Source organism: Chelon labrosus (assembly GCF_963514085.1).
Source record: "Chelon labrosus genome assembly, chromosome: 10".
NCBI lineage: Eukaryota > Metazoa > Chordata > Actinopteri > Mugiliformes > Mugilidae > Chelon > Chelon labrosus.
Window position 1 is genome coordinate 435,211 of NC_140360.1, and position 11,744 is coordinate 446,954.

Here is an 11,744-nt window from a genome sequence, read left to right on the forward strand (position 1 = left end):
CCTGTTTCCATGTGTTCCAGGAGGGTACTACCCCGTGCAGATCGGCGACCTGTTTAACGGCAGGTACCACGTGGTGAGGAAGCTGGGCTGGGGCCACTTCTCTACCGTCTGGCTCTGCTGGGACCTGCAGTACGACTCTACTCGATGCTTTAACACGTTTGCTTTCTGGCCTCCAGCTCAGACTCTGAGGTCACATGGTCTGATTGTGTCTCCGGTTCAGGAAGAAGCGTTTCGTGGCGTTGAAGGTGGTGAAGAGCGCTCCTCACTACACCGAGACGGCTCTGGACGAGATCAAGCTGCTCCGATGTGTGAGTCCTCGCCTCCGCCTGGGATATGATACTGAGGAGGGCTCAGCTAACCTGTCTACCTGTCTGTCTACCTGTCTGACTGTCTGTCTCCAGGTGAGGGACAGTGACCCCTCTGACCCCTACAGAGAAACCATCGTCCAGCTCATCGACGACTTCAAAATCTCTGGAGTCAATGGAGTCCGTATCCTTTACCTGTCTGTCTCCTACCTGTCTGTCTGTCTCCTACCTGTCTGTCTCCTACCTGTCTGTCAGACGTTTCCTCAGCCTGTCTCAGATGTCTGTATGGTTCTGGAGGTCCTGGGACATCAGCTGTTGAAGTGGATCATCAAGTCAAACTACATGGGCCTTCCTATGGTCTGTGTGAAGACCATCATCAGACAGGTAACAGGTCCAGTTACAGACATGTTGAGTACGTTGACCCGTTGACCCTCTGACCCCTCCGGTACCGGGACCTGTCCCTGCAGGTCCTCCAGGGTCTGGACTACCTCCACACCAAGTGTAAGATCATCCACACCGACATCAAACCAGAGAACATCTTACTGGACGTGGACGAGGTCTACATCCGGAGGCTGGCGGCCGAGGCCACCGTCTGGCAGAGAGCTGGAGCCCCGCCCCCTTCTGGGTCATCAGGTGAGGAGCTGCCATCTTATTGGTCAGAACAACAATTAGAACAAGGAAGTGTTTATAGATGAAAGACACAAGTGAGACCGGACACAAGTCTGACTGTTACTGGGAGCTGTGGTTTCCTGTCTGTCTCTCTGTCTCTGTCTGTCTGTCTCTCTGTCTCTGTCTCTCTGTCTGTCTCTCTGTCTCTCTGTCTCTGTCTGTCTCTCTGTCTCTCTGTCTGTCTGTCCATCTTCCTGTCTGTCTACTTTCTAAGCTGTCCCTCTTTTACACAGTTCTAACTCCTGTCTGTCTCTCCTGTCTGTCTCTCCTGTCTCTCTGTCTTCTGTCTTTCTATCCTGTGTTTCTGATGTTTTCTTCCTGTCTCTCTCTCTCTCTCCCTGTCTTCCTGTCCCCATGTGTCTCTCTCTCTCTCAGTCAGCACGGCTCCCAGGGATCTACAGGTAAGTGTTTCCAGGTGTGACGCCTGCTGTGCTCTGATTGGTTGAAGGACTTGTCTCCAGGTGTGTTGTACCTGCTTAAATAAATACTGCGAGCTGATTGGATGAAACCCATCAGCGTGGTGCCGGAGGTCTGTGCTACGAAGCAGGAGTCGGGCTTTTTTACGTTGCCACGGTAACGGTCATTAAGCCAGTCTGGAGGCCCGCCAACAACCTAGGCCTATAGCAGTTTGTGTCCTTCCTGTAGCGCTGTTAGCTTTTAGCTGTTAGCATTTAGCTGTTAGCTTTTAGCAGTTAGCTGTTAGCTTGTTGCTCTGCTGCCATGAGACTCGTTTACAGGCTCTGAGTCTAACGTGGCCGCGGCTAGACGGTGGAAACCTGGTGGACTGGAGGAGGAGTGAGATCGTGGTGGTTCAGACGCTGGTTTCATTCAGGTCAGAGAGTTTTTATTGAGCAGGGAGTCGTGTTGGTGGTTCAGGTTGATCTGGGTCAAAGTATTTTTTATTTATTTTTTTTGTCTCATCAGTTTTTTCTGTTCTTGAACTCTATGAACCGTTTGTGGTCAAACCATCCGGCCTCAAGCAGATGTTCTGCTGAAGGTTTCTTCCTGTGAGAAGGTCCATGAATAATGATGCCTTTAACGCCTCTAGTCTGGTCTCTCTGGTCCTGAAGCCTATGAATTGTCTGTGACCTGTGGTGAACCTTTTGTAGACTGGTCTAGGCTGGATGTTGTGAGGGGGTTTGTCTTGTTGGACGTCCAGGCCACAGAAGACAACCGAGACCAAACTGGACATGTTGAACCTGCTTCGTAGTACACTCCTCTGGTGACCATGTGGCTCAGACGTCACTGGTTTCATTTAAGTCTTTTTACTGAGCAGGAAGTTGTGTGTTGGTGTTAGTGACACAAAGTGAGTGTGTGTGTGTGTGTGTGTGTGTGTGTGTGTGTGTGTGTGTGTGTGTGTGTGTGTTAGCGCTGAATAAATACGATCCTACATCCTGTGTGTATGTATCTCAAACCTGTGTGTGTTCAGGGTGGAAAGATGTCTAAAAACAAGAAGAAGAAGCTGAAGAGGAAAGCCAAGCGTCAGCAGCGACTGTTGGAGGAGAGGCTGGTGGACATACAGGTATGCTAACGCTACGACCTCCCACTGATGACGCTGCCGATGCTCCAGGTGATCAGACGTTTTATTTCTGCTGTTTTTCTTCAGAGGATGGAGGAAGAGGACGTCCAACCTGAGGACACAGATGCCACCTGTGAGTCCACTCAGTGTTAGCGTTAATGTAGCTATTGTGAATGCTAACGGATGAATGACAGTAGAAATACTCTGATTATAAGAAGCTCTGGTCTCGAGACAGAAGCCTGAGACGAGGTTTGTTCTCCATCACCTCAGAGAATTCTTCATCAAACTTCTCTCCAATCTTTGGAGAACCAAAGAACCCAAAGTGTTCCACGTTGGGTTCTTACCTCTTGAAAGGGAATCTGGCTACAAAATCCTACTGATTCCACTACAGGAGGCAACGTACACACAATTCAACCTTTCGACATTTTATTGAGATTTCCTCCATGTTGTTCACACATGGAACTCCCCAGGGAAACCAGTCACCAAGGCATGCTACATAGCAATGCTAAGCTAACTGTTACTACTAGATGACTGTGTTGTGTTTATTATATGTAGTACCACCATTAGACCACTAGATGGAGCCAAAGGACCATGTGAAACTGAGACACAGGGCTCAGATTCTATCAGTCAAGTCACCATGTGGTTCATAGTTGATGTAGAATCATTGATAGACTCTAAAGGACAGAAGATAATAAAAACAGTGGTATTTGTTATTAGTTGTCTTTATTAGCAGAGAACCAAACACTAAGTATGACTGACTTATTGACATTCTCCAGGTTCTTTGGGTGGAAGGTATGAACCGCTCACTGTCTCCTGGAGAACTCTAGAACGTCAGCAGAAATATTCCAGTGTGTCTTTGTTCGTTGACGATGTCTCCTGCTCCACAGCCAACAGCAAAGCCAACAGCAAAGCCAGCCCAGAGTCCAGCTGCTCCTGGTTGGAGGACAGGTGTAATGGTCATAACCCTGGACGTTTCTCCAGCCCCGCCTCTGGCCTATCAGGGTTCTCCAGCTCTGTGATGTCAGCGACGTCTGAGTCGGCGCTGTCCACTCAGTCGGGATACTCGAGTGGAAGAGAAGGTCAGAACAGAACAGATGGTCCACCACACAGAGCTGGAGTTAGAGAGCTGTGTGCTAGCTGTGTGTTAGCTGTGTGCTAGCCGTGTGTTAACTGTGTGTTAGCTGTTTGTTAGCTGTGTGCTAGCCGTGTGCTAGCCGTGTGTTAGCCGTGTGTTAGCTGTGTGCTAGCTGTGTGTTAGCCGTGTGCTAGCCGTGTGTTAGCCGTGTGTTAGCTGTGTGCTAGCTGTGTGTTAGCCGTGTGCTAGCTGTGTGTTAGCTGTGTGCTAGCCGTGTGTTAGCCGTGTGCTAGCCGTGTGTTAGCCGTGTGTTAGCTGTGTGTTAGCCGTGTGCTAGCCGTGTGTTAGCCGTGTGTTAACTGTGTGCTAGCCGTGTGCTAGCCGTGTGTTAGCTGTGTGCTAGCCGTGTGTTAGCTGTGTTAGCTGTGTGTTAGCCGTGTGTTAGCCGTGTGCTAGCCGTGTGTTAGCCATGTGCTAGCCGTGTGCTAGCCGTGTGTTAGCCATGTGCTAGCCGTGTGTTAGCCGTGTGCTAGCCGTGTGTTAGCCATGTGCTAGCCATGTGTTAGCCGTGTGCTAGCCGTGTGTTAGCCGTGTGCTAGCTGTTTCTGACTTGTCTCTTGTCTTGTCTCCAGTGTTCAGCGCCTCAGACTTTGTCCTCAGTCCTCTGGATCCTCAAAACGCCAACAAGCTCAGAGTGAAGATCGCTGATCTGGGAAATGCATGCTGGGTGGTGAGTGTCCTTCATCATCATCATCATCATCATCATCGTCTCCTCCTCTTCCTCTCCGTCATGGTTACCAGTCCGTCTCCTCTCTTCTCCCATGTCTCTCGTCCAGCACAAACACTTCACAGAGGACATTCAGACGAGACAGTACAGAGCTCTGGAGGTTCTGATTGGAGCAGAGTACGGAACGCCGGCCGACATCTGGAGCACGGCCTGCATGGTGAGGAGGGCGTGGCTTAGAGGCCTTAACGGTCAGACTGTCAGCTTTAATTAGAGGGAGGAGGGAGGACAGATTTATAGTCACAACCATCACCACACAACAGCATGTGTTTATAGGAGCTATCAGCTCAGATAAGACAGAAGCAGAGTCTGTTAGTCTGTCACCTGAAGACAGAACCTGAGGAGGAAGCGGTTGTGTGGTGAGGTTCTGTGTGTTCCCCCTCTGGTTGAAGCTGACGGTCTGTGTGATATCAGAGCATAGAGCAGGACTGACTGACGCTGGTGTTTCAGGCGTTCGAGCTGGCGACAGGAGATTATCTGTTTGAACCCCACTCAGGAGAAGACTACACCAGAGACGAAGGTATCTGCAGGAAGTCCTCAGTGGTCGATGCTGCAGCGCGGCCGGCCTCCTTCATAACGTCTGCTTTGTCTCTGCTCAGATCACATCGCTCACATCATCGAGCTGCTCGGACCCATTCCTGTGCCCTTCGCCTTGTCTGGCAGGTACTCCAGAGAGTACTTCAACAGGAGAGGTCTGTTCTGTCTCCACGTACTACAGTACCCATGATGCCTCTGCTGTGGAGAAGCATGCAGGGTGTTAAGTTGTCTCCCTGTCTACCTGTCCCAGGTGAGCTGCGTCACATCTCCAGTCTGAAGCCGTGGGGTTTGTTCGAGGTTCTCCTGGAGAAGTACGAGTGGCCGCTGGATCAGGCCGCTCAGTTCAGTGACTTCCTGTCCACCATGTTGGATCTGCAGCCGGATCGCAGAGCGACGGCGGCGCAGTGTCTACAGCACGCATGGCTGCACACATGAACACATGAACACATGAACACACACACAGCAACACATGAAGACATGAACACATGGTGTAACGTGGCTGCAGACAGAAACACAGTCGCTGTCTGAGGAGCTTTGATTTCATGTAACGTGGGAAACGATCACCTCGACTGGTGGTTGCTATAGCAACTGATTGACTGATTGACTGATTGACTGATTGATTGGCTGTGCAGGTAAACAGAACCAGTAGAGACTAACAGACAAACATCTGATCCAGAGCCTGCAGGACGGATGGCCGACACATCGACGCGTCTCCTCCTCCTCCCATTGGTCAGACTCAGAGGAAATGGGCGGCGCCATCTTTGATCCGTCCGTCCTCCCTCTAGAAGGTTAACTCTTCTCTCTGCTCTTCCTTTAAATCCTCATGGGTCACACTTGGGTGATGCTAACTCCTCACAGAGCTAACGTAGCTAGCTAGCTAAGGTTTAACTCGAGGCCAGACAGTTTACAGCACAACTACTCATTTAGTAGCTTCCACACAGACAGATGCGTAGTTACACGTTGTCATGGCAACTGCCAGTCACCATGATGTCACTTACTGTTTCTGTAGCGTCAAATAACTTGAACATACATTGGTGTTATATTAACAACCTAAAAGGTATGTGATGTGTACTTTAGTCCCGCCCACTAACATTGAGGGGGCGGGGCTTATGACCTATACTGCAGCCAGTCACCAGGGGGAGCTCCTCATGCTTTGAGGAGGTGTCATGGCGTCCTCTGGTTCTACCGTCTATGATCTAAACGTTCTTCTTCTTGTGCTACTGAAGCAGCCGTGACGTTGGCGCCCCCGTGTGTTCAGACCGTAGAACTGCAGCTCCAGCTTTGTCTTCTCGTCTCAGTCGAGTTCGTTTCCCTCGTTTCTGAATCAGGCTGCTCAGACATTCAGACTGTTCTGCTTCGTCTTCGCTCTGGTTTCTGTTCAAGCTCTTTACTTTTTTCTAGTTTCCTGCTGAGTTCTGTCCGTTCCTGTTGATTTGTTTTATTTTAACGGACGCTTCCTGCTGACGACCGGTCAGAGACTGAAGACCCTCCCTCACTCTGACCGCTGTGTTATTGGTGACAGTATTGATCTCTGTTGGTGAGATGACCTCTGACCTCTCCTGTTCCCCTGCTCTCACCTCTTTCTATGTTCATATAATAAATAGTGCCTTGAAACGGCCTCTGACCCCGACCCCTCTGTTCCACTCAGCGTTTCTCTTTATTTATAGTGTTTTCTACATTAAAACTGAAGATGAATCACAAAGGAACACGTTTTATATGTATATTTTCTAAAGATACAACCTTCAGCTGTATATAAATACGGACACGTCTCCACTTCATCTAAAATACTGACACTTAAACATTCATCTACATTATATTAACTACCTAAAATGACAGAAACCATCCTTGAAAAATGTATGTGACATGTATTTTAGTTTGGCCCAAGCCCCGCCCACTAACATGGAGGGGGTGGAGCTTATGACCTGTACTGCAGCCAGACACCAGGGGGAGCTCTAGTTGATTTAGCTTCACTTTAGAGGAGCTGCTCCATCTTTATAGAGTCTATGTAAATCTAAATCATTACTGGTGTTTAAAGGTCACTCATCTTTAAACCAGGTTTGTTTTGGATTAAATGGATCAAACAGGAAGAGAGAACATCTGAAGCTAATGCTAAAGCTAATGCAGCTCCAGCCTTTAACCTGTGTCTGGTGGAATAACGGCGCTCTCAGTTCGTTCAACACGTTTAATATAAAACTTCTTTAATGTCTCCGTCCTCTCTGACGTCCAGCAGCGTCTCCATGACGACGCCCGGACGTCTCCACAGAGTCGTCCCAAGGTCGGGACGCTCTCGGCCCGTAAACGTTAACGGTTCCGTCTTGAGTCTCAGCTGCTTCAGTCTCTGAGTCCATCAGCTGCTCTTCATCCTCGGCTTCACTTCCTCTTCCTCACCACCGTCCATCCGTCCTCTTCCTCTGGAGGAGGAGGAGGAGGCTGTGTCCTGCTGACGGACGGACTGGACGTCTCACACTCCATCACCTGGACACAGACAGCGGGCGACAGGTACACCTCACTGCAGTCAGTCTGCTCTGGATAACGTTCAGGAAGGTGAACAGGTGTTCTCTGGCGTACCTGAGTCTCCTCCTCGTTCTCCTCGTCAGACTCGGTGGGCGGAGCCGTGACCTTTGCCCTCTGAGTCTTCTTCGGCGTTAGCGTGTCGATGGTGTGTTTGAGCTGAGACAGCGCCCCCTGCTGCCACTGTCTGAACATCTGCAGCAGACTGGTGGACACCTGCCACCGAACACAACAACGTTAGCTTATCAGGGCTAACGTTAGCTTATCAAGGCTAACGTTAGCTTATCAGGGCTAACGTTAAGGGCTAGGGCTTAGCTTATGTAGCATAGCACTCGTTTCTCCAGGCTAACGTTAGCTTGTTTAGGTTATCATTACGAGTTAGGGGTTAGCTTGTTTGGGCTAACACTCTTTTAAGTGTGTGTGTGTGTGTGTGTGTGTGTGTGTGTGTGTGTGTACCTGAGGTAAACTCCCATCATCCACCACGGTATCAAACTCCTGATCCATCAGTTCAGAGATGTAGTCCTCCACCTCAAACTGCTGCAGGTCAGCTGATCACACAGAGACAGACACATGTCAACAGGACATAGAACCAGAACCAGAGTGTTCACATGTCTCCGGTTCTGATCCGGTTCTGATCCGGTTCTGATCTGCCTCTCTATGAACCACTGAGATGTCCCAGGTGAAGGACAGACTGATCATTAACTGACCACGTGACCAATCTAAGTAAAGCATCAGAGGCGTCCATGACGCCCTCCTCGGTTGCCATGGTTACCCACCGTTGTCATGGAAATACTGCTGGACCACATCCACCAGCCAATCGGCTTTCTGCTGGCCATACGCGCCGCCGAAGCCGTTATCCACCGCGATCTGAGCAGAGACGAGACACCACGAGACTTCACATGAGACACAACGAGACTTCAGAGTAAAGACTGAAAAGAGACACTGGCGGAGCGGTTAGCATTAGCCTGTTAGCTTGACCCCGTCCGGTGAGCGGTCACCTGTCAGTCCGCGTGTCCGACTCTTACCTGTAGGACCGGCCAGGTGTGGAGAACCGCTCTGACTCCCTCCGCGAAGAGCTCACGTGAAGCCGCGGAAGACGCCATCTTGGATCTGTCAGGCAGAAAGACTGGAGAGGAGAAACGGAGAGGTGATCAGACAGAAGCAGTCGATTCATGTGTGAGACACGATAAAACACAGACTGGAGGCTTAAATAAAGATTAGAATGTCACTGTAAATATGTTTAACTCTTTGAAATGTGTTTTTATTCTCATAATTGTGATTTAATAATCAAAATAACGACATAAATATATTTTTATTATTATTTTATTTTTTTAAATACTGACTGAGGACAATTATGTTCAGTATAAAGATTATTTTTCATTATAATACATACATTAATTATATTTTTGTGCATAATTTTGGGCCTCGTTGATTTCGAGCTCAGTTCTGCTGTTTCCAGGGGGCGGGGCCTTCTCAGGCAGAGGTGAAAGGCATGCTGGGATAGCTGTCATGGCGGGATGTTTTGAAGCGCGGTGTTAGCAGCGTTAGCAGCGCTAGCAGCGCTAGTAGCCGCCAGTCGGGATGCAGCGGCCGGTGTCCAGTCTGTGTCTGAGTCCCGGTGTGAAGGTGAAGCTGGTCCGCGCTGGGTTCCAGTTCACAGGCGACCTGCTGCACCTCGACCAGCTACAGCTCAGCAAAGGTGACGCTCCCCACCAGAGTCCGGTCAAAATATGTCGTGTTTTAGCTCTCGGTCTGGAAAGAGCTCAACTTCTAAACTCCTCTGTGGAAATCTTCACGTTCTCCTCAAACTTTATACACTGAGACAGAAAACGGTGATTTTAAAATGTTTTGAGGAATTAAAAGACTTTTAATCTGCTGGTGTCTGGGTTCAACACGGCGCCTTTTAACTCATTCATTCAACCACTAGTAGAAATGATCACATGAATCAGTGATGTCTGTTCATTAGTAATGAGAGCCTTTTAAAAGATTCTAAACTAGAAACTAATCTGAACTAGAATTTACAGCTTGTTCCAAAATAATACATCGTCTCTCCAAGTCATGACACAGAGTGGTGTCCTCCATGGACCGTCGTGTCCTCCATGGACCGTTGTGTCTCAGTTTGTCCTCGGTATAGTTGAATCGTCTTTAAATGACTTTATTCTTTTTAATAAACTTCATTGAAACTAATCTGAGCTCAGATTCATCTCCACATAAATCTGTCAACGTTGGGTCGATGTAACCAGAGGTTTCGTTGCAGAGGCTGGTCTGTCCCAACAGGAGGCGCTGGAGGTACTGGAGGCTGTGAGGAGAGGAGGAGGAGGAGGAGGAGGAGGAGCAGGAGGAGCCTCTGTAACAGCCCTGGAGCTCCTGCAGCAGGAGGAGCAGTTGAGGAGCATCGTGACGTTCTCCTCTGAGCTGGACGCTGCTCTCGGAGGAGGACTACCAGCTGGGAAGAGCACGGAGATCTGTGGAGCTCCAGGAGTCGGAAAGACACAACTGTGGTCAGAAACACACACACACACACACACACACACACACACACACACACACACACACCATGACGCACACTGTAACACACACGTTATATAGTTATTGATGAACAACGCCGTCCCCCTCCGTCTGTCTCTGTCTCTCTGTCCCTGTCTCTCTCTCTGTCTCTGTCTCTGTCTCTCCGTCTGTCCCTCTCTGTCTCTGTCTCTCTGTCCCTGTCTCTGTCTCTGTCTCTGTCTCTCTGTCTGTCCCCCTCCGTCCCCCTCCCTCCCTCTCTGTCTCTGTCTCTCTGTCTCTGGCCCTCTCTGTCTCTGTCTCTGTCTCTCCGTCTGTCCCTCTCTGTCTCTCTGTCCCTGTCTCTGTCTCTCTGTCTGTCCCCCTCCGTCCCCCTCCCTCCCTCTCTGTCTCTGTCTCTGTCTCTCTGTCTCTGGCCCTCTCTGTCTCTGTCTCTGTCTCTCTGTCTCTGTCCCTCTCTGTCTCTGTCTCTGTCTCTGTCAGTCTTCAGCTGGCCGTGGACGTCCAGGTGCCCCAGTGCTTCGGGGGGGTCGAGGGTCAGGTGATCTACGTTGACACTGAGGGCGGCTTCGTCCTCCAGAGAGTCGTGGACATCGCCTCCGCCGCCGTCAGACACTGCTCCTTATTGGCCGAGGACGATGAGCAGAGAGCCGCCATGGCGACCTTCACCGTGGAGACCGTCCTGTCCAACATCTTCCTGGTAGTCATGGCGACAGCTCAGGCGTCGTTCAGCAGCAGCGTTTCACCGGTGATTCTGATTGGCCGTCTCTCGTCTCTCTCAGGTGCGTTGCCGTGACTACGTGGAGCTGCTGGCCGAGCTCCACCTGCTGCCGGACTTCCTGTCAAGCCGGCCGAGGGTCCGCCTCCTGGTGATTGACAGCGTGGCGTTCCCGTTCCGGCTGCTGTTTGATGACCTGTCGCTGAGGACACGCCTCCTCAATCGGCTCGCCCTGCAGCTCAACGCCATGGCAACGAGCCACCATGTTGCCGTGGTGATCACTAACCAGATGACCACGAGGGTGCGGGGCAGCCAATCACAGCTGGTCCCCGCCCTCGGCGACGGTTGGGGACACGCCCCCAACATTAGGCTCCTCCTACAGTGGCATGGGTCGCGGCGTCTGGCGGCCATCTTGAAATCTCCAAGTCACACGGATGCCACCGTCCAATACCAGATCACCTCTGACGGTTTCAGAGATGCCGACCAATCAGAGCAGCCGCAGAGCAAAAGACCACGGACACAGACGGAGACATAGCTGCTGCTGATTGGTCAGAGACTGTCGTCCAATCAGAGGAGGAGCTGAGTTCATGTTCATGTAAATAAAGTCCAGCAGGGGACGAGACGTCACAAACAGCTGGACGTCCTGAGCTGAAGACATGAGACAGAAATGAGCCAATGTTACATGAGTCTGTGATGTGTTCACTGCTCCTTTAAAATCAGGTAAAAACGAGACTGAATGAAACGCTGCTCTCTTCCTATTGGCTGACTGAGCTGAGGTCAGAGGTCAGACTGAACCGTTCACCTGCTGAGAATAATAAAGTTAATTTATTTATTTATTTGTTTGTTTGTTTGTTTGTTTGTTTGTTTGTTTGTGAGCCAGTGAATATTTAGAGGCTGTTCCCACGGTAACAGATGTCAGAGGAGATCAAAGGGAGGATGTAAACAATGAACACCTGGACAGGTAGACGCAGGCTGGAGCCAGCAGGGGGCGCTGTCTGCTCACAAGACATCATAGTAAATAAATGAACACATGAACGTGAGCCTGGTCCTCACAGGGACGGTGAGCCGCGCTGACACACAGCTGAGCGTTAATGCGGGGGCTCTAATTAGTCACACAGACT

At 50.3% G+C, this 11,744-nt stretch overlaps 3 protein-coding genes across 5 annotated transcripts in view; 2 read left to right on the plus strand and 1 right to left on the minus strand.

The window, feature by feature from the left end:
* Positions 1 to 6,494, plus strand: part of srpk3 (SRSF protein kinase 3) — an 11,223-nt gene extending 4,729 nt beyond the window's left edge. Inside the window, exons 4-17 of one of the 3 annotated variants that reach the window (XM_084554021.1) lie at positions 21 to 129; positions 221 to 308; positions 402 to 489; positions 583 to 689; positions 773 to 938; positions 1,350 to 1,375; positions 2,404 to 2,496; positions 2,581 to 2,626; positions 3,381 to 3,572; positions 4,201 to 4,298; positions 4,405 to 4,512; positions 4,803 to 4,872; positions 4,952 to 5,044; positions 5,140 to 6,494. In XM_084554021.1, the coding sequence (XP_084410147.1) occupies positions 21 to 129; positions 221 to 308; positions 402 to 489; positions 583 to 689; positions 773 to 938; positions 1,350 to 1,375; positions 2,404 to 2,496; positions 2,581 to 2,626; positions 3,381 to 3,572; positions 4,201 to 4,298; positions 4,405 to 4,512; positions 4,803 to 4,872; positions 4,952 to 5,044; positions 5,140 to 5,324 (1,469 nt within the window). In that variant the 3' untranslated portion in view covers positions 5,325 to 6,494. The remainder of the gene's footprint in view (positions 1 to 20; positions 130 to 220; positions 309 to 401; positions 490 to 582; positions 690 to 772; positions 939 to 1,349; positions 1,376 to 2,403; positions 2,497 to 2,580; positions 2,627 to 3,380; positions 3,573 to 4,200; positions 4,299 to 4,404; positions 4,513 to 4,802; positions 4,873 to 4,951; positions 5,045 to 5,139) is intronic. The other 2 variants (XM_084554022.1, XM_084554023.1) reach the window with 2 other exon arrangements.
* Positions 6,495 to 6,593: 99 nt separating this feature from the next.
* On the minus strand, positions 6,594 to 8,608 carry tsr2 (TSR2 ribosome maturation factor). Its single transcript, XM_084554029.1, has 5 exons — positions 8,426 to 8,608; positions 8,177 to 8,267; positions 7,857 to 7,948; positions 7,458 to 7,616; positions 6,594 to 7,364 (listed from the first exon to the last, which is right to left on the minus strand). Exons 1-5 carry the CDS (start codon positions 8,501 to 8,503, stop codon positions 7,260 to 7,262), a joined length of 525 nt encoding a protein of 174 aa, XP_084410155.1. The 5' UTR covers positions 8,504 to 8,608; the 3' UTR covers positions 6,594 to 7,259.
* A 211-nt stretch (positions 8,609 to 8,819) lies between these two features.
* Positions 8,820 to 11,452, plus strand: rad51c (RAD51 paralog C). The gene is made up of 4 exons (XM_084553619.1): positions 8,820 to 9,099; positions 9,658 to 9,901; positions 10,389 to 10,605; positions 10,688 to 11,452. The coding sequence occupies exons 1-4, from the start codon at positions 8,982 to 8,984 to the stop codon at positions 11,156 to 11,158; spliced, it is 1,050 nt and encodes a 349-aa protein (XP_084409745.1). The 5' UTR covers positions 8,820 to 8,981; the 3' UTR covers positions 11,159 to 11,452.
* The last annotated feature ends 292 nt before the right edge of the window (positions 11,453 to 11,744 follow it).